Source organism: Porites lutea, chromosome 3, assembly GCF_958299795.1.
Source record: "Porites lutea chromosome 3, jaPorLute2.1, whole genome shotgun sequence".
Classification (NCBI taxonomy): Eukaryota; Metazoa; Cnidaria; class Anthozoa; order Scleractinia; family Poritidae; genus Porites; species Porites lutea.
In genome coordinates, this window is record NC_133203.1 from 42,293,494 (window position 1) to 42,317,465 (window position 23,972).

At 39.5% G+C, this 23,972-nt stretch overlaps 3 protein-coding genes and 1 long non-coding RNA gene across 4 annotated transcripts in view; 2 read left to right on the plus strand and 2 right to left on the minus strand.

Moving 5' to 3' along the window:
- Positions 1 to 4,269: 4,269 nt before the first annotated feature.
- Positions 4,270 to 23,972, minus strand: part of LOC140929759 (uncharacterized) — a 35,794-nt gene continuing 16,091 nt past the window's right edge. The window contains exon 3 of the long non-coding RNA XR_012164786.1: positions 4,270 to 4,423. This is a non-coding gene — a long non-coding RNA (uncharacterized lncRNA). The remainder of the gene's footprint in view (positions 4,424 to 23,972) is intronic.
- On the plus strand, positions 13,096 to 14,584 carry LOC140930000 (uncharacterized). Its single transcript, XM_073379667.1, has 2 exons — positions 13,096 to 13,464; positions 14,114 to 14,584. The coding sequence occupies exons 1-2, from the start codon at positions 13,372 to 13,374 to the stop codon at positions 14,582 to 14,584; spliced, it is 564 nt and encodes a 187-aa protein (XP_073235768.1). The 5' UTR covers positions 13,096 to 13,371.
- On the plus strand, positions 14,699 to 16,619 carry LOC140931164 (uncharacterized). The gene is made up of 3 exons (XM_073380916.1): positions 14,699 to 14,908; positions 15,055 to 15,259; positions 15,770 to 16,619. Exons 1-3 carry the CDS (start codon positions 14,896 to 14,898, stop codon positions 16,056 to 16,058), a joined length of 507 nt encoding a protein of 168 aa, XP_073237017.1. The 5' UTR covers positions 14,699 to 14,895; the 3' UTR covers positions 16,059 to 16,619.
- LOC140930001 (uncharacterized) lies at positions 16,738 to 17,505 on the minus strand. Its single transcript, XM_073379668.1, has 2 exons — positions 17,239 to 17,505; positions 16,738 to 16,996 (listed from the first exon to the last, which is right to left on the minus strand). Exons 1-2 carry the CDS (start codon positions 17,466 to 17,468, stop codon positions 16,738 to 16,740), a joined length of 489 nt encoding a protein of 162 aa, XP_073235769.1. The 5' UTR covers positions 17,469 to 17,505.

Sequence of the window (23,972 nt, forward strand, 5' to 3'; positions counted from 1 at the left end):
GGGGGGTTCCCAACAGCACGATAGCAATTACACTTCCAAGTACACTTCGAAGCCTAAAACAACATCCATCATAATAACAAAAGTTAATTAATTCCCTTTACCTCTCCTCTAACCCCAACGTTACGCTTCTCTTCAGTGTATTTTAATTAGTTTCCGAAATATGTCTGTTATTTATATCCCATGAAGTCAAACTGTAAAATTGTACAACTTACACACGGGCTCGTTTAAGTTGCGGTTTGCGAACACATACAGATGTATTCTAGCGTTGTAAGGCTGGACACTCTAGGAATACTTCATCCGTTTAAGTACTTAACTATATCAAGCACTAAAAGATTTAAGATAAGACATTCGTGTAGGAATTACACGTCTTAACGTAAACGAAAGTTTCGTTCGCTTTTAATACGAGGAGTTTACAGACTTTAATTCATTATATGCCTTGTGATACTCGAAATGTTAACAAGGACTATTTTGTATCGGTTCTGGCTACATAACCGGTTGACGGAGAACTGGTTATTCAAAGCATTTAATGGCAGCAATTTCGTTACCGGATCACTGTCAATCAACACGTTTACAAGAACTAGCCTACCTGTTCAGTCAACTGATAATGTTGTTGTTATTGTTACATAAACACAATATACACATGTGACAGGAACAGGAAAACCCTTCAAAAATATGAATACGCAGTTTCCCCTGCGCTAAGAATACCTTCGCATATATTCCTCGAGACACTCCCGGCAAAACCTGTGACCACATCTTGTAAGAACCGGTTCTTTCGACGGCAGAAAACATATAATGCAATGGAGGTCTTCATCAGGTGGGTTAACAAACTGCTCGTCATGACCAGAAGGAACAGCACGCCTATTTGGTATTTCCGCCATTGCCAAGATAGCCAACCTCGTCCCCAGGGTCTTCTGGCGGCGCCAGGAGAGATGCACTAATGTCTACCCGCAGAGGGGTGCTTATAAGTCTTATAAGAATTACAGGATATTTCAATTAATACGAATAAAAGTTCATTATAAGAATGGGAGATCCCTGGATCGCTGAGCCTACTTACTGATTTTACAAAACCAGTTCCAGAAACATTTGAATTCGTTGCTTCTAATTAGCTCAAAAATATTGGCGAGGTTGCTTTCGTATGCTTACAGCTGTTGGTTTTGATAATTGTTGATGATATTTCTGTTGCCCGTTTGGTCAAGATATTGTTCAGAGAGTTTCCAAAAGAAACTTCAAAAATCTGAAAAAAATGTAATTTTAATCACTGCGTGCAAGACAACAGACAGTTGACGAGAAGTTATGCTTAGCATATCTGCGATTCATTTTGCGGTTTAACAAGCCCAGGGTCGTAGCCACTATTTTTTTTTTCTATAGATCGTTTTCACTGTCACGCAACCAAAAAATAATTAATTGGAAACCGTCTAGTGGAAGAAGCCAAGAAAATGAAATGTTATAAAAGACTAATAAGAAGACTAAACGTTTCACGCACCTTTGTATGAAGACGCCACATTGGTGTGCCGTTTTGGTGCACCAATATGGCCGCCGGAAATCAACAGAAACACCTGGAGTTCACTTTTTCTATAAAAACTCTTTCTTTTCACTCGAGAACTAGCATACGTACACATAAACATATCTTCTAATACTTGAAATGGTTATACTGCTGAAAATCAAGAGGAGAGACTTCTTTTCAACGAGACAGCATTCCTATTTTCGTGTCACGCACAGTGAAAACTCGGAGGTTCAAATTGCTGTATTTTCGAAATGAAACATGCTTCAGGACTGAAAACTTGTACAAAGATTTATTTTTTGATTATCTTCAACCTAGTGTTAATAATAATTCGTAAAACCTCGCTACTTTGACTTTACAATTTGATGACGTCACTGCGAAAACCATCTATTGAGCCAGAGTTGTAAAAGTCCTGAAGGGGCGCCAAGGGGGCGGGGGCGGTGACGATATAGCAGCCAGCCAAGTTATCGCTGACCTATAAACAATTACAGCATAACCATTCCTTTTTGCTTAAAAAAATAATGGCGCGTAAAGTGAGTAGCAGTGAGCTATCGACAAATGGGCTCCTTTAGTTAAAGAGAATACTGTTTGGGATAGCCTCCCGTGCAGACGTTCTTAGGGGTTCGTCACGCGTTCCTGCAGGAACGTGTGACGAACCTCTTAGAACGTCTGCACGGGAGGCTATGTTTGGGAGGTCATAGGTTCGAATCCTGTTGGGGACACAGATTTTTTTTGTCCCGCACTCGTGACATGCTTATCATTTCATTTTCACATTTGTTTCACTGAGCTTAAAATTTGCCATCTTTCATTCTTTCAGCACACAGTGTGACATCGACATTGCTGATCTCAGCAGTATGTAGGACGCGTGACAAATATGAACCTAGAAAATGGCCTCGCTCTCCATGAGTTTTCCGTCTATTTTCAAGTAAAGTTAACTATTCAGATGGATTGCTTTGTCTGAAGTTGCGTTTTCACGTAGATCAAAAGTGCAGAATACAACGTGGTTAACCAGGGCGAATTAACTCTTTTTGTAGGAGTCACTTGGTTACTAATGTTTTAAATTGGTGGCCAATTCAATAAAACAAGTCCCCAGCATTAAAAATTGAAAAAACAAAACAAAATGAATTAGGAAAAATTGGTTTACTAGATGTCGTTTAAGAGCTGAGACCCTGCAAAATTACGAGCTCTTAACCTTATTGATACTAGCCGGTAATCAAAGTAAATAAAGTGGAATTGAAAACCAAGATGGCGTTTCATTAGCGAATAGAGAAGGGAAGAGTGACGTCACAAAAATTCAAATTTGCGAAGTTATGGGATTGCTTGTCATATTCAGAAAGAACACGAAGAAAAAGGCCCCCTTCCCAAAAATTAGCCTGTTGGTGCAAATTAGTGGAGAGATATAGGCATCGTGTTATGTTCCAATGACTCCAAACAAATCCTTCTGAAATAGGCTTGGATCGCAGACGTTACGATCCAAATAAATTGTAGCCATCCATGTGCTTGATCAAAGTGTCCACGAAAGGGTTCTAGCGCCATGAGGGGCAATCTCAACGTGCAATCGTTCAAGAACAGCTAAGAACTTAAAACCGGAGGAAAGTCAGGGGCACCCATGGGCTGCTTTCTGTTCGGAGAAGCAAAAATTGCCAAAAATTTCCTATAGCTTCAGGAAGGCTAAAAATTTCAAGATGACCACTCCATTCATGCACAATTTTCGAAGCTTATCTAATAAGTTCCCTAAGATTTTCTCAAGTTTGATTTTGCGCATTGCACTCCCCAGTAAGCTATTTTTCGTAGGAAACCTAAAATTTTCAGATTTGAAAATGTGATGGAGAGAGGATTCAAAGAAATTCGTACTTTCGTAAAACTTTAAATTGAATCTAAATATTGAAGCCCTTGTAATTTCGAAAAGACTTAGTTTCCCTAGGATGGCCGAACAGATACGAATTTTACAGCTCAGATTAGAATGCATTTCAGTCTAGAGATCCAAAAATACTGGCTCTGGGTGGGCTAGAAAGTGTTTTCAAGAATGTATATGTAGGAGAAAACCTTTTCGTAAAAATAAGGTTTTAAATAAACGTCAATATCTCAAAGGTTTTTATACCTACAAAAAAATAAATAACAGTTTCTTAAAAATTTATCTTTATTTATTAAGGATGCTCAAAATCATAGAAATCGGTTGAATCGTGCATTGAACAACGCGAATAAAAAACATAACCAACACGCTTATAAATAGGTTCTGCATGTCTAAACATATTTCCAGTTGTTTATTTTACTATCACTGAAGACATTACACAGGCTAGTTTGTTACCTAAGTCGTTCTCTATTCTTACATAATTTCACTAATTCTGTTTTAGATCGCTGTTTTACAGGGTGTGATGATCGGGGATAAACAAGAAAAGAGGCATACAGTGCGTACACTGTACACTGATTCTTGAACACTGCAAATCGAAAACCCTCCAGCTCCAAAATGTCACCACATGCACAGTGTAGAATTAACCAAAAAAGATCGGTTCAAAAGCTAAATCCAAACTTAACTAAACAGACTTCCCTTAACTCTGGTTACAACACTTATTACTGAATAATAAAAGGCTATGTTTACTGGGCATTACCCTCAAAAAATACGACCAATTTATACTTCAGTCAATTATATTTTTATTGCCATAACTTTGATCTACTAATCAACAACTGCACTTTTAAGGTTGCTTCCTTAATTAATCAGATCTTGCAACAGCGGTATGCGTAGCGAACGTTGGAAGTTTCTGCCAACCCTTGCCTTTGGAATCCAAAACTGACCAAGGAGTACTTGGATGGGTAAACCAAATGGTGTCGGTCTAAATTCATTATCATTGCATTAGAGCGACCCGTCCATGCTGTATACTTGTCAATACACGTCCCCGCGCCATTCAAGCGGTTTTCCAGACTCTATAAAATAACGTGAAGAGAATAGAGAAACTATCTTGAAAATATCTCAGCAACTCATACGATTTTCTTATGATCTTAGTTTTTAGAATTCTTGTTAGAAGAATTTGGGATGACGTTGAGAGTAAACCGGCCTTTCTTCTTCTACTACTACTACTACTACTACTACTACTACTACTACTACCACTACCACTACCACTACCACTACCACTACCACTACCACTACCACTACCACTACCACTACCACTACCACTACCACTACCACTACCACTACCACTACCACTACCACTACCACTACCACTGCCACTGCCACTGCCACTACCACTACCACTACCACTATTAATGAATTGAAAATGACGCTGCTTTGTTTTATTCCAAGTTATAGTTATTTCTTTCTGACGAGTGATTTATGAAAATGATCAAAACGTAAGAAAATATGAAAATATTACAGAATGGCGTTTACTAGTCCAAGTCTGGCTGAATTTTTGATTATCTTCGAGAGAGAATGCCGGAGCATAAAACTAGGCTGTGTTTATAAGCTATCAAGTCACATACCTTAATATGCTGTCTTATGTTTTTTTTAAAGAGTTTTCTATTCAGTTTCTAAATTTGTCTTCTTTTCTCTAGTTCACGCCGAGGGTTTTCCCCTCCCGCCAAAAGATATGATATTGCCATTCTGGCTCCCTAGGCATCAGCGGTATTTTCTCGCGGGCGGCGGGAAATCAATCATCAGTGGCGGCCAGAGGCCGCAGGCAAGAGCGGCGAAGCGGAGAGAAAAAAGTAACACTTCTCCTTCTTGTCACTATGTTTTTTTTTCCATTCTAGAATATAGATATATTTTTTTCTAATCATCCAACTTTTTCCCCCTCAGGTTAACTGCAATATTTTCTTTGTGATGGTTAAAGCTAATGTTCGTAACTTTGTTGTTGTAAGTAAATTATAAGTATATAAACTGACGATTCCTTTTTAGCCTTAGGTTTGTCGATCTTACCTGGACTCTTTCTTGCAACCGGCATAATTTATAATTTGTGATTTCTATGGCATTGGCCTTATATGACAAACTGAAAACAAGAATGTAGATGTCAGTTAAATGATAACTTCCGCATCGGTGAAGCATCGAATGACTTGGAGCTTCACCCTAGAAGAATCAGGGTGAAATTTATATCAAACTGGGGGTCTCAGTTTTTTTGAGATTCAAATATAGTTAATATAATTGTTAGTATTTACCGCACGTCCTCGCGCGTGTTTTTATTGGAGGAATTGGTCAACGCTTCTAGTTTTCTTATTGTCAGTGATTTTAATTTAATATATGTTCTCGACAAATTAGGCGATCACTTTGCTTGAAAGTTCGATCACTCAACATTTGGACGCTTGTAATTTACGTCAATCGCTACATTATAGCTGTTTTCACCCATTCGGCGGTGACTTAGATGTAACAGGTTCTTTGTATTGAACCCCTATTTAAAAATAGACAATAGAACTTTACCTGCACGAAGTGCCCGATATTACTGGCAAGACAACGAGCAAAGTCACTGCAAGAAGGCGAAACATCGTTACTCCTCACGTAACGTTAGTTCAAATGATGAAAAATATACTGAAACAGGAGCTGAAAGGTAAAAACAAAACAAAACAAAAAGAAAGCAGATTAACAGAAGCTGCTTGAAGAAATTTCATTTGAAACTAAAGCCGAGATGGATTAACTATCTGAGTTATACAGCTATTTTAAAAAACGTTCCATGGCAAATCGATAGGCCTGATGGAAACCAACAGAAGGCTGAGCTCAGTTTGCTACGAAAGCGTGTCTAAATTTATCTCAGTTTGGAGAACTCATAAACTTAAAATGATCCTTTATCTAATACAATGACTGTTTAGATAGCAAAGTTCCCCAACTAAGTCATTTTCTTAACCTAGTCCATGACAGCACTCTCTGCCGTCATGTAATTACTGTCAGCTAAAGTGTAAAGCGTCAAGCAAAAGCTTAACTAATAGAAATTCAAGCGTACTGCATCACAAAACAAAGACCCCTATCGAAGTAAAAATTTGTCTGGATATTAGTTTTATCTGCACTTATACTTTATGAATGTAATACTCCGCTCAGGAGGATCGACAACTCTCTATGTTGAACTTTTGAACGAAAAAGGTGAAAACCAGCAATACTCGCATCGTTTCCTTCCCTTTTCAATATCACCTCCCCGTTATCGAACTGAAACTTGTTTTAAGGACAAACTGGGACCCGTATCATCGGGGTGTTATCCCGTATCATGATGACTGAGACAAAATCCGGAATACGAGTAGCTAGCTATACACTTGAGATAAAAAAAGTGTTATTATAATCTAATAATACTTCCCAATAGCTGATATTAAACCTCTGCATCGCGCGCGCGTTCGTCGGTTCAAAACCCTCATTATGGGGGCCTTGTTAGTAATTTAAACCCATTAAATCTGTCCTTATTTGAAAAGGGTGCAATGAGTCTACAATTAGCACACAACTGTGACAATGGAGTAAGGCGGGTCAACGTTAGTTTGAGACTTTGTGAGTCGGGACACAGAAAAGTGCCCAGGTCCTCAACAATTACCATCCCTCCGCCCTCTAACTAGATTATAGCCTGGCCAGGAGTTCAGATGGTAGGGGTGGTGGAGAGCGGGCGAAAATTAAATTAAATTATATTAAAACTTTAATAAATACTCCCCCAAAAAAAGGTTTTTCAGTACCTATTTACAAATATAAATGCAAGCTATATCTAATAAGCTAATAATTGTTAAATGCTAACTGTCGGATGAAATTGCTCAAGCTCAGGAATTACTGCTAACAGTTTAAAAAGAGTGCAAGAAAGTTGGCCTTGTACTGAATGCTAAGGAAACAAAATCAGTTGCTTATAACATTGATGATCCAACACCATTACATACATTTGATGGCACTTACCTGGAATGGAAGGATGACTTCAAATATTTAGGGTCATGGGTTGATAACTCAGAAAAAGACATCAGCATAAGGAAAGCGCAGGCTGGAGAGCTTTGAATGGTATGACGAAAATATGGAAGTCCAATATGAGTAAAGATTTGAAAATCAGATTCTTCATAGCCACCATTGAGTCAATCTTACTTTATGGGTGCGAGAGCTGGGCTCTGTCAAAAGCACAAGAAAAGTCGTTGGATGGAACATACACTAGGATGCTGCGAAAAGCTTTAAACATCCACTGGAGCAGCCACATACCAAACCAACAACTGTACGGAGATCTACCAGCAGTCAGCAACAAAATCGCCTCTCGTAGGCTACAACTTGCGGGACACTGTTATCGCCATCCAGAGCTAAGTACCCAGAAATTAGTCCTTTGGGAGCCCACACATGGCCATCACGGGAGAGGAAGACCGGATACTACCTATATTGACACTCTTAAGAGGGATACTGGGGCATTCGAAGCAAGTGCGATTGCTGCACTGATGGCTGATAAGAGGCTGTGGAAAGATCTAGTGGTTGCCCGCCTTCGGGCGACCAAGTGAGTGAGTGAGTGAACTGTCATTCGATCATTCATTCATTACAAGTTTCAGGGCTTTCGTAAAGGCCTTTACAGTTGTAGCGTTTCTAAGGTCTTCGTCTAACGTGTTCCACAAGGATACTGCTCTATAGGCGAAGGTACCTTGGCCAGTGGCTGACCTGAATAATGGGATTTCGAACTTTTCTCATTATTACGGGTTGTGCGATTATGTACAGAAGATCGTTTTTTAAACTTAGCACATAGGTATTCAGGAGCTAAATTGCTGGCACACTTATAAGCCATAACAGCGTCTCTAAATTTGAGCATCTTGCTAACTGGAAGCCAGTTGAGTTCGTCAAGTAATGGCGTCACGTGGTCATATTTCCGAGCGCCGCAGATAATTTTGCAGGCGAAATTCTGAATAAGTTGCAGCTTTTGGATGTTCTTGGATGAGGTATTAGACCACACGGTCGAACAGTAGAGCATTTAGGTAAAGACAAGAGAAGTAAAAATTAAAACCAAAGTCTTTCTATCAAAACAGTATTTCACGCGGTTGATCTGAACCAGTTTAGTCAAGCAAGAAGAGACTAAGTGGGAGATATGAGTGTCATAGGTCAGGTGTAAATCTATGTATACTCCTAGATCTCTTGCTGATTCGACAGCCATAAGAGTCTTTCCAATAAACGAAACAGTAAAATTAACTGAATGTTTACTTATCATTTGCTTGGTGCCGATCAACATGAACTTCGTTTTCTCAGGGTTTATTAACAAATCATTTGTGCAACACCAGGTGGCAACATTGCACAAATCATCTTCGAGCTTGAACTTAGCGTCAATGACATCGGCTACAGGAAAAGATAGCAAAACTTTAGAGTCATCGACGTATGACTCAAGCTGGCAGAATTGAGGAGCGCCAGGCAGATCGTTTAGATAAATACAGAAGAGGAGCGGCGAAAGAATCGCTCCCTGGGGGACTCCGTGTGTGATTGGTAATGGATCTGATAGCACAGAATCGATACGCACTGATTGGGTCCGGTCTGAAAGGTAGCTGCGGAACCACTGAACTAGGGCGGGTGAGGCACCTACGGCGGAGAGCTTCTGGAGTAACTTCTGATGGCAAATACTATCAAAAGCCTTTGAGAGGTCGAGTAAGACTAATGCGCTTATTTCCTTTTTGTTCATCGCCTCTAAAATTAGATCTGTGGTGTAAATATTCAACGTCTCAGTTGAATGGAGTGACTTGTTGCCGCTTTGGTGGGATGACAAGCGATTGTGTTTCTTTTTGCCCTCGCTGCGTACAATTCAACTCGCTCCCCACCATCTGAATGCCTGGAACAGGCTAAAGTAGATCTGACACTTGCTAGGGGAGCTCTTATTTCCTCCCCTCCCTGAAAACGCTAGACTCGATCGGAACACTTGAAACCACCGCGAAGCGCTCGATCTCGACGACCAGAAAAATAGGGGGAAAATAGGGAAATGCGAACAGGGGTTTGAACAGTCTACCGGTGTCCCATTAAGCGGGTTAAAGGAACAGTATCCCGTTACTGCTCATGCACCAAACTTTGATTTTTGGACAGGATGTAGCAAAATCAAAAGATGCGAGCACAGGCAAACCACCCTCTGTTAGTGGGGGCCGTTGTTGATTGAAATCCGCTGAGCAACGATCTTTTGTTATTTATAGAAGAAATACATATGAACAATGCGGTGGCTATAACTTGTCCAAAATGCAGAATTTAAAGCAAATTTTTCAATAAAAGTTTGAAGAAAATGTTAACTCAGTCACGTGTCATGTTTTTTTCGCCGTCCCTTGCTGTTTTAAGCGCTTTTTTGCGAGAAAAAAAAAACATGACACATGACTCAGTTAACATTTTCTTCAAACTTTTATTGAAAAATTTGCTTTAAATTCTACATTTTGGAACAAGTTATAGCCACCGTATTGTTCATACGTATTTCTTCTATAAAAAACAAAGGATCGTTGCTCAGATTTCAATTTCAATTTCAACGGCCCCCACTAACAGAGAGTGGTCTGCCTGTGATGCGAGGAGAGTAAGAGAACCTTGAAAAATCCGTTTGCATCGCGCTTGGCCGAGTTCGATACTACACTAAAAACTTCTCAGGATTACAGATCAATGATGTATTATTGTTCCCGATGAGTTTCGATTTGGGCGAAATCGGGATTTTTTGGAGTTATACTTTTATTGCCGTTGGCCAGAGGACGAAAAGGTGGGAAGCGCTTTTATGGCGATTGAAGGCTTATTTCTTCTGCCAGTTCCATGCAAGCTCAGAAAGGAAAACGTAGAAATGAAACAGCAACAATAGAGACTGTAAGAAAGAAACCATTGAGACATGGATGTGACTGAGGAGATAGATCTTGGAATTAAGCTTCGTAAAGCAGAATGTTTTGCAACGACGCGTTAGTAAACTTTTAAATGAACCTCCCTACGGCCGACAAAATCGAACAAACAGGTGCCTCATGTTTACAAAAACTAGTGCAATGAAATCATAATATTATTTTTGACTAACCTTTGCGATAATTCATCGCGTTGAGATTGCATATTTATATATATCTTTCAAACGTTTGAGGCTAGAACGCAAGCAAATCAGGCAAATACTACTGGACTTGGAACAATTGACCTCTGACACGAGTTTCACATTAGAAAAGCTGTTTTTAAAGCGAGCGGAACGAGATTTTCGGGTAGAGAGGCGGCCCTGCTAGCGACAAAATCGCGATGAGTCTTCGTGCCGCGAGCCAAATTTTAAATAAGACGAAAAACTTGTTCGAAAGTCTAAAATATTACTTGAGAATGTAAACAACTAATCTCCTTGGGCGGTACGGAAGGAACTCTTGTCGAGTCAATATGACAGTTCTATTGTCTTTTGAAGAAAAAACAGATGACGCTCGCGCGAGCGCACAATCGGGACACTGTCCCGAAAAGACTGATATGAGTGTTTCGTCGCAAACTGTATAGACTACGAGTAGTGCCCCATTTTTCCTCAGGGATAGTAGAGCGAGCGAAACGCGTGGGCGAGTGAAAATCACCCCACGCGAGAAAAGGCGACACGCTGCATGCGGGGAGAGAGAAAAATGAGGGACTGCAGACAAAGCCCAAGCTTTTGACCCTTCACGGCCGACTGATTTTGGAGTGTGAAGTTCCTATCCCCTTCCAAATCAATTAAGCGCATCCAATGGGATTCCTTCCCTCATTGAGCTGTCATTGCGCTTGTCATCGGTAAACTGTGGGGGATATTTATTGCAAACAAAAGAAAAACCCAGGTACTAATTTTCTTCATTTTTCTTCATTTTTCTGTTTCGCGTGAAGAACTTCATAATGTAAGCAACACACGACTTTTGCTCATGCCAAAATGCTGCTTGTTCCAATAAGTTTTTTCTCTGACGGGTAGATTATGCTCTGGAGGAAAACTTTTTGACTGAGCAAATGTGATTTTTGCCGCTTATTTCATACTGAGAGGTCGAGACATGCATATTAATTTTCTGCTTTTATTATATGGTCGGCATGATTTGCCCTCTGATGCAAGAGCATTTTCTTCGACCTCTGTCGAAAAGTAAAGCTCATCAATTTGGCTAAATAAGGGTTTTGGGTTGTTTTTTAATTTCTCAGGCGATATGCCTCCTTGATCTCAATAATTTTAAGCGATTTTCTTTTTGGCCGTGAATGTGATGTTTTCCTGCAATGTTTTGTCACGCTGGGCTCAGCTCGTTAGCGTTTTTACCAGGACGGGTAGTGATATCCAAATCTCGAAGAATGGATTGCAGCTTCTACTAAACCTACGTCAACTATTGAGAATGAGGTGAGGTGACTCAGTCATTACTGCTCATGAATTTTAACTGCCGCTTGTTTTTCTGGAGATAATGTGACTATTTGGACTGGAGTGCGGAGTTCCTCCCTTGGTGATAACGTTTGAATAAGCTTAACGGCCTTGTGACTGTTCTGTTATTCCCACTTTATGATCAGACAAGACCATGGTTTCGGTTCTCCGCGCGAACCTCATCAGTTGCCGGGTTGGCTTTTTTCTTAGTTGCTTCTACAAGAGCAACTCTAGTTATTTGTTCTGTGCTGTTATTTGTTCTGCTCTAGTTATTTGTTCTGTAAATTGTGATTATGTCGAGTGTTGATAGCGGCTGGCGCGTTTTTGACAGATGTTGACAGATTTCCCTGGAAGAGCCAATCAGAGTTTTGCGTTGTGAGAGCAACGCATAAGTTCAAAAGCCTGGGCTTTATCTGTAGTCCCTCATTTTTCTCTCTTCCCGCCGCGTGCCGCCTTTTCTCGCGTGGGGTGATTTTCACGCGCCCTCGCGTTTCGCTCGCTCTACTATCCCTGAAGAAAAATGGGGCACTACTCGTAGTCTCCAAACAGTACGGGTGTCTGTAGAGCGGGTTTCCACTATAAATAACAATAATTACATGAATATAACACATTGTTTTCGATAAATTAAAAACATAATTTGTCTGAATATTAAAGTTAAACTTAAGGAGAAAAGATACTGTTGACGTTTTAGCTCAAAGGATACTCCAAGCTATAAAACCCAGTCCGCAGTGTTGCTGTAGATTTACTCAGTGGTGTGTCCTCTTTTATTGACCCTTTTTATATTTTCTCCAGTAACCTGGACACGTGGTTAAATAAACGGACAAATAACACGTTCCTATCGGCAAAACGGGAAGTTCAACTGAAAAAGGGATAAAGGTAAGAAAGGAAGAGCTTAAACTGAGGAGCTGAAAGCACGTTCAGCACCAACTAACGCAAAAAATTAGGGAGTGTGCAACGACGACCCAAAAAATATGTACATAAAAGCGCGATGTATGTGCAAAGACGTTGTTCCATTTTTTTTGCTGTTCTCGTTGCAGTGTCGTCGCACTAAGTTGCTAAGACCCAGACGATAAAATTTCCCCTAGGTAAGTTACCTAGGGCAAAATCGGTCACACTTAAAGTGCTACTACGATCAAATTTGGGAATTTGTTTTTGATTACATATTTCGAAAACGTATGTAAAAGTGACTTACCGTGCCAAGTTTGGAGTCCAAATATGATCCGGAAGTGTGTTTATTTGCACGGCAATTTTCGTAAATGTCTTGCCGCCATTACTCGATTCAAAAAATGACCGGGAGTAGTATTTGAAGGAGTTGGAGCGAGATGTGACGTAGAAACATCAACACGGCAAAACAAGGCAAACAAACGCATGCAGGACGAGATATTTTTGGAAGCTTTTGGAGGTTCTTTCTTCGCTTTTTTGACTTAAAGCGAAAGTATGCCTGGTAGACGTTGTGTTGTTCAGGACTGTGGAAACGCAAAGAACGATGAATTGGGGATTTCTATTCATGATTCTCCTGATTCGGGCAGCGTTAGATTAAAGTGGAAAAGGTTCGTGTCCATTCATCGGAAGGATTTCAACCCAGTGGGAGAATTTGCTGTTTGATCGGAGCATTTTACAAGGGATTGTTTTACGCTTGCTTTTCCGATGAAAGACATGAATAGGAATTTGAAGAAGGGGACGTTTCCAACCATTTGGAAAAAATCCTCTCAAACACTATCAAAGCGGAGTCGACGATCGGTGAGTGAAATTACAATGTATTTACGCTGTGCTTATCACCATTATATTTATTTCCCCATTTACCTGTGACATGATGTTTTCTGGCATCGTTGTTCAATATTCGTGTAATGAATGCTCTGACTATTTGGAATTCCCATATTGTTGCATGTGTTTTCATACTTTTCTGCTTTCTTCTCATAGTTATAGTAAAACGGGCATTTGCGCTGAGTGGACGTGAAGTCAATTCCCCAATTCCCAGACCTTTCCACTCAAGCTTAAAATTTAGAAAAAGTGAAGCTACATAGAAATCCGGCTCTCTATTTTTTGAGAGATTATTTGGCTGTTACTTTGAGATTTGACAGTACTCCAAACTTCCCTCCAAGAAATCTTACAGCAAATTAAGAGTTACACGCGAGTCTTTTAAAACGACCAAAAATGGAATTAGTCTGATTTCTACATCCTATAAGTTCAGTTACTGTTTGCGGTTTTTTTTTTCGTTTGTATTTTAATTTTATTTTCACTGTCTGCAAATGATGCATACATTTTAAGGCAAAGATGTGGTTAAACCTTGCTTCCATTTCTAGTTTTGAAAACATCGACATAAAGCTCAAATTTAAACTTGTTTTGAAGGGGATATATAAAAAATGGTCGTACCTATTTTCATTTTTAGCTACTAAATGAAATTCTGGCTGGTCATACTACTAATGAGGATACAGAAGAAGAAGACAATCCTGAAGAAGAGCTGATCTCTTTGAAAGGAAGTTCTGCACCTGAGGAGAGTGCTGACACTATGGGGGCTCCCAATCTCAACCCTGAGGAGTCTCCAGAAGTCGAGGGTGTTCTGAATACAAGTCAGGGTTCTTTGCTTGAGGTAAATCCTGAAAAGGAGGGCTGCATCCCTGAGACTGAGACGGGTGAGATAAGTGTTGATGCTGAGATGGCTTCAGAGGTCCTAGGTACTCCTGGTGATAAGACAGCTCTCGAGAGCCAAGGGATTTCAGGCACTTATGAGGTTACTGAGACCATGCAGATCCTGGAGGCTCCGGGAATCGAAAAAGTGCAGGATATGGATGAAGTTATGCAGATTGATGAATCATCAACGATTCCTGAACTTCAACAGGTTTCTACGGTAGGCGCATAGCTCTAATTAACGTTTATTTGCATCTTTGTATTATCATAACAATGGAAAACTACATGTGCAGTTATTTTACAACAATACTAAAACACAAAAATTCTGAAGTCTTGTGATTACAGCCTGTATTAATGTTGAAAGTTTGTTTTTTGTAGGATACTCCAACTGGACATGCTAGGAATTGCACAACATGCAAAACCCTGAGGACTGAGGTGACTCAGTTAAGGGGCAAAGTCACAAGACTGAAGAGTAAGTTAATCTCCAATCAAGATCAGTGGGTTGAAACCTTTAAGAGCATACAAGAGCCGAAGCAGTTGCTGATGGTGAATGCTGGTGAGTCAACAATAATTGATGTTGATGAGTCATATAGGCATAACTGCCTATCTTTATATTTTTATTATATTTTATCAATATTTGATTATTTAATAATAATTAAAATTTTAATGGTGATAGAATTTTTTTAATTCCATTTGTTTAAGCTATTCAAACTGATCCATGGCCAGTAACAAATGAGACAGAGTTAGGGCTAGAGGATGAATCAGAAGATGAGCAAGAAATGCAGGACGACGCGTATGAGGAGTTTGATTGTGATGAAGACCCTACATGGAGTCCTGAAGAAATCGAAGATGCATATAAAAAACTAAAGGAAGATGATGACTCGGTGAAGACTCATCAGAACCCAAGGTACAAAGATGCAAAATTTATTGCATTTTAACATCGTAGCTCTAAGTATCCTCTGGGAAGTGATTTAGGCCGAAAACTAACTTCCAGTATGAGAGGATCTATTTAGAAACAAGAGTACATGAAATTTGTTTTTTAATTTACTCAGATAAGAATTGCAAAAAAAAAGAAGAAGAGGCATAGCCAGCCCATAGACTGGAAGTCCCAGGCCTAAAAATGTTTGGTTTGTCCACTCAACCACTTGTAATAAATTATGCATCGTTGGGGTGGGCTAGATAGCTTAAGGGCTCAAAGTTGTCATGTGTGCAATCAACAGAATTATTATAAAAAAGCATTTTTCAGGATGTATGTGAGGATAAAATCCCAATGCACAATTAGCCAGGTTTACAACAAGTTAAAAACTGGCAACACCCTGAGAAAAACAATAAAGATGATAATCATTTTTTTTATTGTTATTTTATTATTTCAGATGCTATGATTAAATGAGTATTTCCTTTCAATCATTTTTTACAGGTTGGATCTACAAGGAAAAAGCATTCGAGAGGAACCGAAGGGAATTGTTTTCCTTTTCCAACTTCTTCTTTTGTTTCAGTTCTGCCACTTGTGCTTCTTTTCAAAACCCAAACTTTCTGTATCACAGACAGGTACCTTGTTAACCGTAGAAAGTTTCTGCAGAAACTGTAGCCAGACAGAAGTCTGGAAGAGTCAACCGGACCTGCTAGGAAAATTTCCAGCAGGTAACCTGCTATTAAGTTTTGCAGTGCTCTGTGAGCCGAGTGAAAAGAAAGAAACGATACATTAAAACTGTAATTAAATTCAGGCTGAATTCGATTTAATTTTTATTACTTGTGTACATGAAAATTGGAGCAACATCAGAATTCCCAGCCACTAAACTAAAGTTTAACTGAACGCTAGAAGAACAGGGCTTCACACAGTGGGCAAGTTTGTCATTCAACACAAAGCGAGTAAGTGGCTGAGAATTCTGAAGTTTGGCCCATAAAATTAAGTGCTTACGGACAAGTATTCAAGCAACTACTGTAGGTCCTTCTTGGCCCCAATGGCATACATGACACTCTTCAAGAACAAACAGTGCATTTATTATTCATTTTCTTCATCTTCGAATCCACGATAATGGCCATTTTGACTGGGAAATTGTTTCCTGATTTTATTGTAGGCACAACAGGGCAAGGGGTCTCGCCTGGAACTAACAATATAACTCCACAGCAGTTTTGTAAATTGGCGATAGGCCACAGACCTCAGGAATCTAGTTAGAGAAATGAGATCACTGTTAACTCAAGGAGGGATTGGATGGAGATAAATAAATACTCCTTTTAAAAATAAGCAGTTGGGGCAATAAAGCCATTTAGAAAATAAAAAAGTGATTCTATGAGATCAGTCCACTGCGATAAGCTTAGATATATCAATTATTCAATGTTATGTAAGGTTCGATCGTTCCGATACAAAGTCAACAATACCCCAACTTACTCGTCACCACTTTTGTTGCTTTGCCCACGAACAGTTGTGTACGACTTTCCAGCTCGCGTCTTTAGGCCCAGTGCAGCCACTTCTAATACGTGGCGGTTTAAGCACACGCTTTCAAACCCTGGATGGAGGGTTATGCATACGGTCCGGTCTCCAATGGCTTCTTCCATGACCTCTTCGCAGCGATCGATCTCTTTGCAGCAAATGCACTCCTGCGCTTTTGTAACAAGGCTGACAGAGCAGTTCGAGTACGAACACCTGCAAAATAATGTGAAAAATTCCTGAAACACAAGAAAAAGACGTGTGTATAAAATTATTAATTGTCTGACGTCTTCAGTAAAACTATCGCATAAAATCAGGACTACAGCTAATCACATAGCAAAGAAATTGTAAACTTAAACAAAACACATAGTCGCGTTCGTCACGCGCACGATTTAACGACGGGTATGTTGAAATTGGAAAATAAAAATATAAATCTACATTCCATGATAATACCATACCATTCATCCGCTGGCACCTCTCCCGAATATCTTCGTTGAAACTGTTGTTCCTCTTCTTCTTCGCGATGAACTCTTTCGTTGTAGTCCGCGGCTTCTTCCTCGGTAGCAAGGTGTTCGCAACTGTCGTCGTACGGCGCAAATTCAGATAATTCCCCAATCACTTCGTCAACTGTAAAACTTTCTAGATCACTTTCAGATGTGCAGGAAGAGGAATTCGACGGAGATGACATCTTAAACGTCTTGCTAAAAGGCTCTAAACTCACAAACTTTTCCCAAATACGAGTCTTTTGGTTGATGTTTCTACGTCACAGTGCATAAATCACGTGGTCAAACGCACGACCGCTTTGCGGAGATCTCGCAGGCTATTGTTTTGCGAACTTTGTAATGGCGGACGGTATTTACACACTTTTCAGTGGGAAATTTCCAGCCCCCGTACGCAAGTATCGTTCCAATTTTTCGCTATTTGTATAATTTTGAACATATACAAAAGATTTATGTTAAAAAAACTCGGAAACAAAAACAAAAATTTTCGTCGTAGTAGCACTTTAAACTAGTAATAGTTGACACTACAGCTGCCCCCGTTCTGTATATTGTCGGTCAATAGTATTCTTGCTGGTTGTGTAGCTCTTTGAAATATACCGATTCATAATGAAGATTTTCACACCTATTCCATACAATAGGTGAGATAAATACAGGAAACGCAAGGTTCCATGCACAGTTTCAGCTCGATTTACACAGCTTTGATCAAAACATTCTCAGTTTTGAGAATAGTTTATCTAAACCATAAGAAAAGATTGAATTAGAAGTTGAATTTTTCGCTATTTCTCTTTCCCTTTTTACATTCAGTTCATTTTATTTCCCGGAAGTAAGCCTTAGAAATTAAAAGGACGTTTGATCGATTCACGCTAGCGCATTCTAGACTTATTTGAAACTTCATAACGGAAGGACTCCTGTGAGCAGGGAATAAGTCAGCACAGAATTTGATTGTCGGCGAATTTCTGTAAATGTCCATCAATCTGCTAGTGATAAGCTAGCCGTTGTTCAGTCATCTTGCTTGTTTGGGGCCGAGTCTAATTCCGGTCAAAGAGAGAGAAAGAGTGTCTGGCAAGGTTTCCAATATAAATCAAAGATTTGTGAACTCGTGTCTGGCAAACTCTCCAAGTGTTTATATATACACAGTTAAACGCACCTTATAACCTCCCCTCCGCTTAACGAGTGTCTTTTGGTCAATAACTTTCAAAACAACTGCTCCACAGAATGTCACTGCGTAACGCAAAAGAGTATCGAAGTATGACTGCACAATAAATGTCACAAAATCTACCTGAGCGGTCCCTTCATGATTTTCTGTCTTTACGTCATCCTAACCATTTCGTACTTGCGGGCGCAAACAATAGAAACGTCATCATTACCTACCGATTCCTCGGGGCCCCAGTCCGAGCAAATCGAGATTTTTTCTAGTATACTGACTGTATATTTGAACTGTAAGTACTGTCCTTAATATACGCGCGAGTTACTAGGGTGCCTCCTCGGGATTTCACCTCTTGGCGAAATCCCTGCGGGGGCAAAAATCAAATTTCCCTAGGTAAACTGTCAACAAGTCGAATTTACCTAGGTAGGCACATTCTCGTCCCCAGAGCCACTCGGCTTAATTTGTAACCGACCAGTGGCTCTAGACGCAACGGAAAATACGAATTTTTTCATTGGCTGAAGTCAATTGAATGCGTAAAGCAAATTAAAAATATAATCTACTGCGCATAACATTTTACTTTGTGCCCTCTCGACCTGCAAACATAAAATCCGCATGAGTTTCGTTGATTGCGACAATACTGTTTTGTTTATATGCAATGCAGTGAAGAAGAGAATTGCAGTTAAAGTTTGAGAAGTTTCTACGAAGATAACGAGCCTTGACAAAGAAAGTATTGCCTTCGTTGTTCGCTAAACTTTGCCCCTGTTTCGACCTTCGCATCTCCTGGGAAACTAAAAGGAGGAGTAATGGTTAGTTAGGGACCTGTCATTTATTAAAGGTGGGGAGGGCTGGTGCCATTCTTTTTTTCCAGGTGAATTTTTTTTTATGCCCTCCCCCAATTACCTGCAGAAAAAAATGTAACCCTCCCCCTTGTATGGCCCAAAAGAGATCTACTTTTACCTTGTGATGAAGGGAGGCGCCAATACGACATTCAGGAACAGGTATCTAAGATCACCTCACGCATTGACGCAATATTGAGCACGAACAATCCTGGTGCCGCTGGAAAATTTTACACGACCGATTATGTTGTTGTCCCAGCTGATCAGTTAATACTGAGGGCGAACATTATGAAGTTCAGTGAGTTACTAGAGAACATATCAGATATGGATAGACGCATTAAAGCTCACCTTAACACCCCTATTTCACTCAAAGACTGGTAACTTGATACGAGGAAAAGAGTATTCTAAATCGTTTGATGAAGATGTTATTACAAGGCCTGATGAAGCTAAAAAAACAGTAAACAGTGAATTGAAATATCTTAATGAGAAACTTGATCAATGCAAAGACATGTTTCGCGGTGCGTTACTGTTGAAAAACAAATCAAGAAGAAGATCACAGAAACAGAACAAAAGGAAGGGCAAAAAAAGGAAACAACAGAGAAAGTAAAAATTTTCAACTGCTTCATCAGCTTTTGTCAGCAGACTTAAATGCAGATGCTATCGACAATGTGAATGTAGAATCTCTTGCGCGCCTTTCAGTTAGACAGGTCAGGTGGCTGACAAAAATGGCAAAGAATGGTCACTTGACAGAAAGAGCCATTACAACAGCACAAGACTATCTAGATGGTTTTATGGAAGAAAGTAATTGGGAAGAACTGGATACAGATGAAAGTCTCTCTGGGGAAGATAGTGACAGCTTGACAGAGAATGAGGAGTGTGGTGACGGCTAAACCTTAAATATTGTGATGCTGGATTAATTTATACTGTTTCAACATTTAATATGTGTTGATTGGTTGGTTCGCACAGAAAATCTTCAAGAACGTTTAGCTATGTTTTGTTTGATATGTAAAGACCGCTTCTGTGCAACAGTTGACATACATGTAGGGTTGTTCAAGTTGATCATTATTAAAGTTTAAAATGCTTACTGTGCAAGGGACTTGTTTGTTAAATAATATATTTTATTTGTTTATTTATTTTTATTTTAAGTGAACAGCAATGTTTGCTAAAAATGGTATGGCCCTCCCCAAAGCCCAGCTTAAACTTTTGGTGACCGTCCCCTTTTTGGCTACATAAAATTTAATTACCCTCCCCCCATTTGCACCAGCCCTCCCCCCCTCTAGTAAAAGACAGGTCCCTTAAGCTCTTCCTGTTGCTCCTTGCTCCTTAAAAATCAAGCGATTGATACTGTACTTGTATGGCGTTAGCCTAATCAGTTTTTCTAATTCCTCTGGATATTCGTCGGTGCTACAGTAGGAACTGGAAATCAAGCTCCGACTACATTATAGAAATGATATGTACGTCAAGTTTATTGCAGTGTGCACTTAATTTATTGTATTTTCTTATGAAAGAACATCCCCTTTGCTATACTAAGGTCAAGATAATATTTTGTTATATGCCTTTACTTCATAAGACCACTGATAGCAGTGCAAAAAGCCAGAACTGAATTGCTTATGAATCATTTTGGGCTGCATGCAAAAGGCAATTTTTTAATTGTGTAAAGATGATAGAGCAAGTACTCTTACCAATCTACGTTTTTTTCCACTTAATTAATGCTTAAATCATGCTTAGATAATTCGGAGGCCTTCTTTTAGTTTTAACAGTAAGAATTGGGCTGTGAAAGGAAAGGCTATGTGGCCCACTTGTTACAAATGTTTTGCAAGAAGATATTCTCATCCTAACAGTCCTTTCTTGCCTTCCAGTCGTGTGGCATTTAGACAAAGAGAGACAAGGGGCTCTGGGGTTATTTATAACTGATGAACAGTTAACAGAGAAGCAGCTTTTGCACAATTTTTCTTGACAAATAATTGTTATCTGATCACTACATAGGGTAGCACAATGTTCTCAACCTTTTTGGTTCGGCAATTCTAAAATACAAGAAAACTTAACTGTTTATAATTAGGCATACATTATGTGAAAACTGGTCTAGATTTTTTGACGATGTTAGGACAACTGTGGTGTTAATAAAGAAAATGATAAATGAACAACAGCCTAGAGTAGTCTATTTTGCATTATACTGGGGTCAGTGGTTGTTGATGATAACAACTGGATTTTGCAGTATGTCACCTTTGATATGGTGGATAACATTATAGATTCATCAACAGTAATATCATAGTTTACTCGCCAATCCTAACCACAGCTGCTCTCCACCCCTCCTTGAGTTCGCACACAGCATTGGCTTACTGAAGCATAGCGCATCTTAGTTTACTTGGTTATTGACAAATAATGATGAGCCAAATTAAAACTTGCTTCCAATGGTCAATGAGTCAGTTCTGGTTAAACCTTTTTCCTAGTTGGAGGCCTCATGTTGTAACACAAAGTAATGAATTTTATGGGAATTAAAAATATATATATTATCAAAACGTGTGAGCAGATATTGTACTTTAACTCTATAAAGCACCACATTCAGTTTCAATACAACTGCAGAGGGTGGGGATTGGGGGTGGGGCACTATCCTCCAAAAATTAGTTCAGATTCACCCCGCAGTATGCTTCTTGCCTCGCCAAATTTTGACCAAACTGTGATTTTCACTATGCTATCTCACCTTGTGGGGGGTCGTTCGACTGGCCCTTTATCACCCGTTGGAAAAATACTAACAACAGCTTTCAATACTGCCATCGATTAACTCATATGTACACTGGATGGCGAAATTGCAGATCTAAAAACAAAGAGCTGTCAATTCGTCCTACAAAACACCGGGTACGTGAGGTCGACTAAGACTTCTGCCGAGATCCTGAAAAGGCGCTTGGCCTAACGTGCGTAAGGAGTCAAAGTACCCTCGAAATGAGAAACGCTACCAGTCATAAGTTTGTTTAGCACAAATCTAGGAAACAGTTTCTTTTACGGTTAACTTTTTTACCCTATTTACGGCTAACGGTTAAAATTTTTCAATTTTTACGGCTATCGACTGAATTTTTGGGCGTTTTACGCCTATTGGTTAACCCCATTGAGACCTTCTCATGGGGGTCTTGTTAGTAATTTTAACCCATAGAAATCTGTCCTTATTTGAAAAGGGTACAATGAGTCTACAATTAGCACACAGCTGTGGCAATGGAGTAAGGCGGGTCAACATTACTTTGAGGTTCTGTGACACGGGACAGAGAAAAGTGCCCAGATCCCGTTACAAACCGTCCCTACGCCCTCTAAGTAGATTTGACACTTGCTAGGGGAGCTCGTATTTAGTCCCCTGTGCGAAGATTTTTCGTAGTAAATTTAAGGCGTTGGTTCCAGTGGATTTTCCCTAAATTGTTCATGTCAAAACTTGAAAAAAAAAAGGAAAAAATGAATAAGTGTCCTGATCAGCGAGGTTCATTTCAGTTCTAAGAGATATTTGTTGAGTGGACATTATTTAGAGGGTGTCCGTTAAAACTAGGTTTGACTGTAGTTTCCCTTATTTCACTACGATCGATAGAATGCCCCCATCTGCGTCATTTTCAATTTTAGCTTCTTAAAGCATTAAAAACTACAGTTTTGCCTCCCCCCACTTCACTCAAATTTTCGACGGAAACCCCAGGGATATCACCTTCCTGCTCCGGCTATGTCCCAGTGTTATCAAACTTTTACAAAATGACTCAATATATCTTGCAGTTGATTAATTTTTTTCTGTCACTGATCTGATTACTAATACACATGTCTTTTCAACAAGACTACTTACTTCTTTTCACACCAATTGCTATAATGAAGCTTATATAGTTGTGTTGATTGTTCAACGGTGTTGAATCGTAATTAGAATTAAATGAAGGTGTCCGTCATCGCTGAATTGACAAAGTACCAGTATTTGAACAACAAGGAGCATGGCAACATAATAGCTTGCAATGCTTCCACTTCTAAGAAAGAGTGCAGCGGCTGGCTAGGATCTAACCTAAACAAAAAAGTATTCTGGGGTACCTTAAAGGGGCTGTGTCACGGCAGTCCAGTCCATTTTGTTGTATTTTGCTAATTACTCGCCCTCAGTCGCTATGGAACTTAAAGTAGGCAAAGAAATTACATGTAATCAGAGATTAGAGACAAGCAAATGTGTCCCCTAAGCATTATTTTTGAAGCTGCAAACAGCAGAGAAAAACTTTGAAAAACTGTAGGCTGAACAGTTTTCAAAAACCCTAATTTCAATCCGTTTCAGTCTTCTTCAATTTTGCCATCCGTGGCATCTGTTGTATCTGTTGTGTTATTTTAACCGTCCTTTAATGTTTTACGCGGCTATTTTTATGTTTTTTTTTTTTTTAATTTAACGGGCATTTTGCAATAACCTGTCTATTGAACTGTTACCGGTCGTTTTCCCTAGTATGTGTTAACTTGCCTAACACTTTGAGGTTTGATGCCACTCAGCTATGTATCACGGTCTAGTCGCTTAAATTTTTCACTGGATAAAGTAAAGAAGTGTGATGTGTAACTGGTGGAAAATATTCATTTGTGAAAATAAGGGATTGACTGAGATATTCAGAAAGAACAGGATGGAAAGTGTCCGTTTGCTAAAATACAGCTTGCTAGAGCCAAGCCAATTTTAGAAGGATTTGTATCGGGTCATCACTGCATAACCGGTTGCTAATATCTCA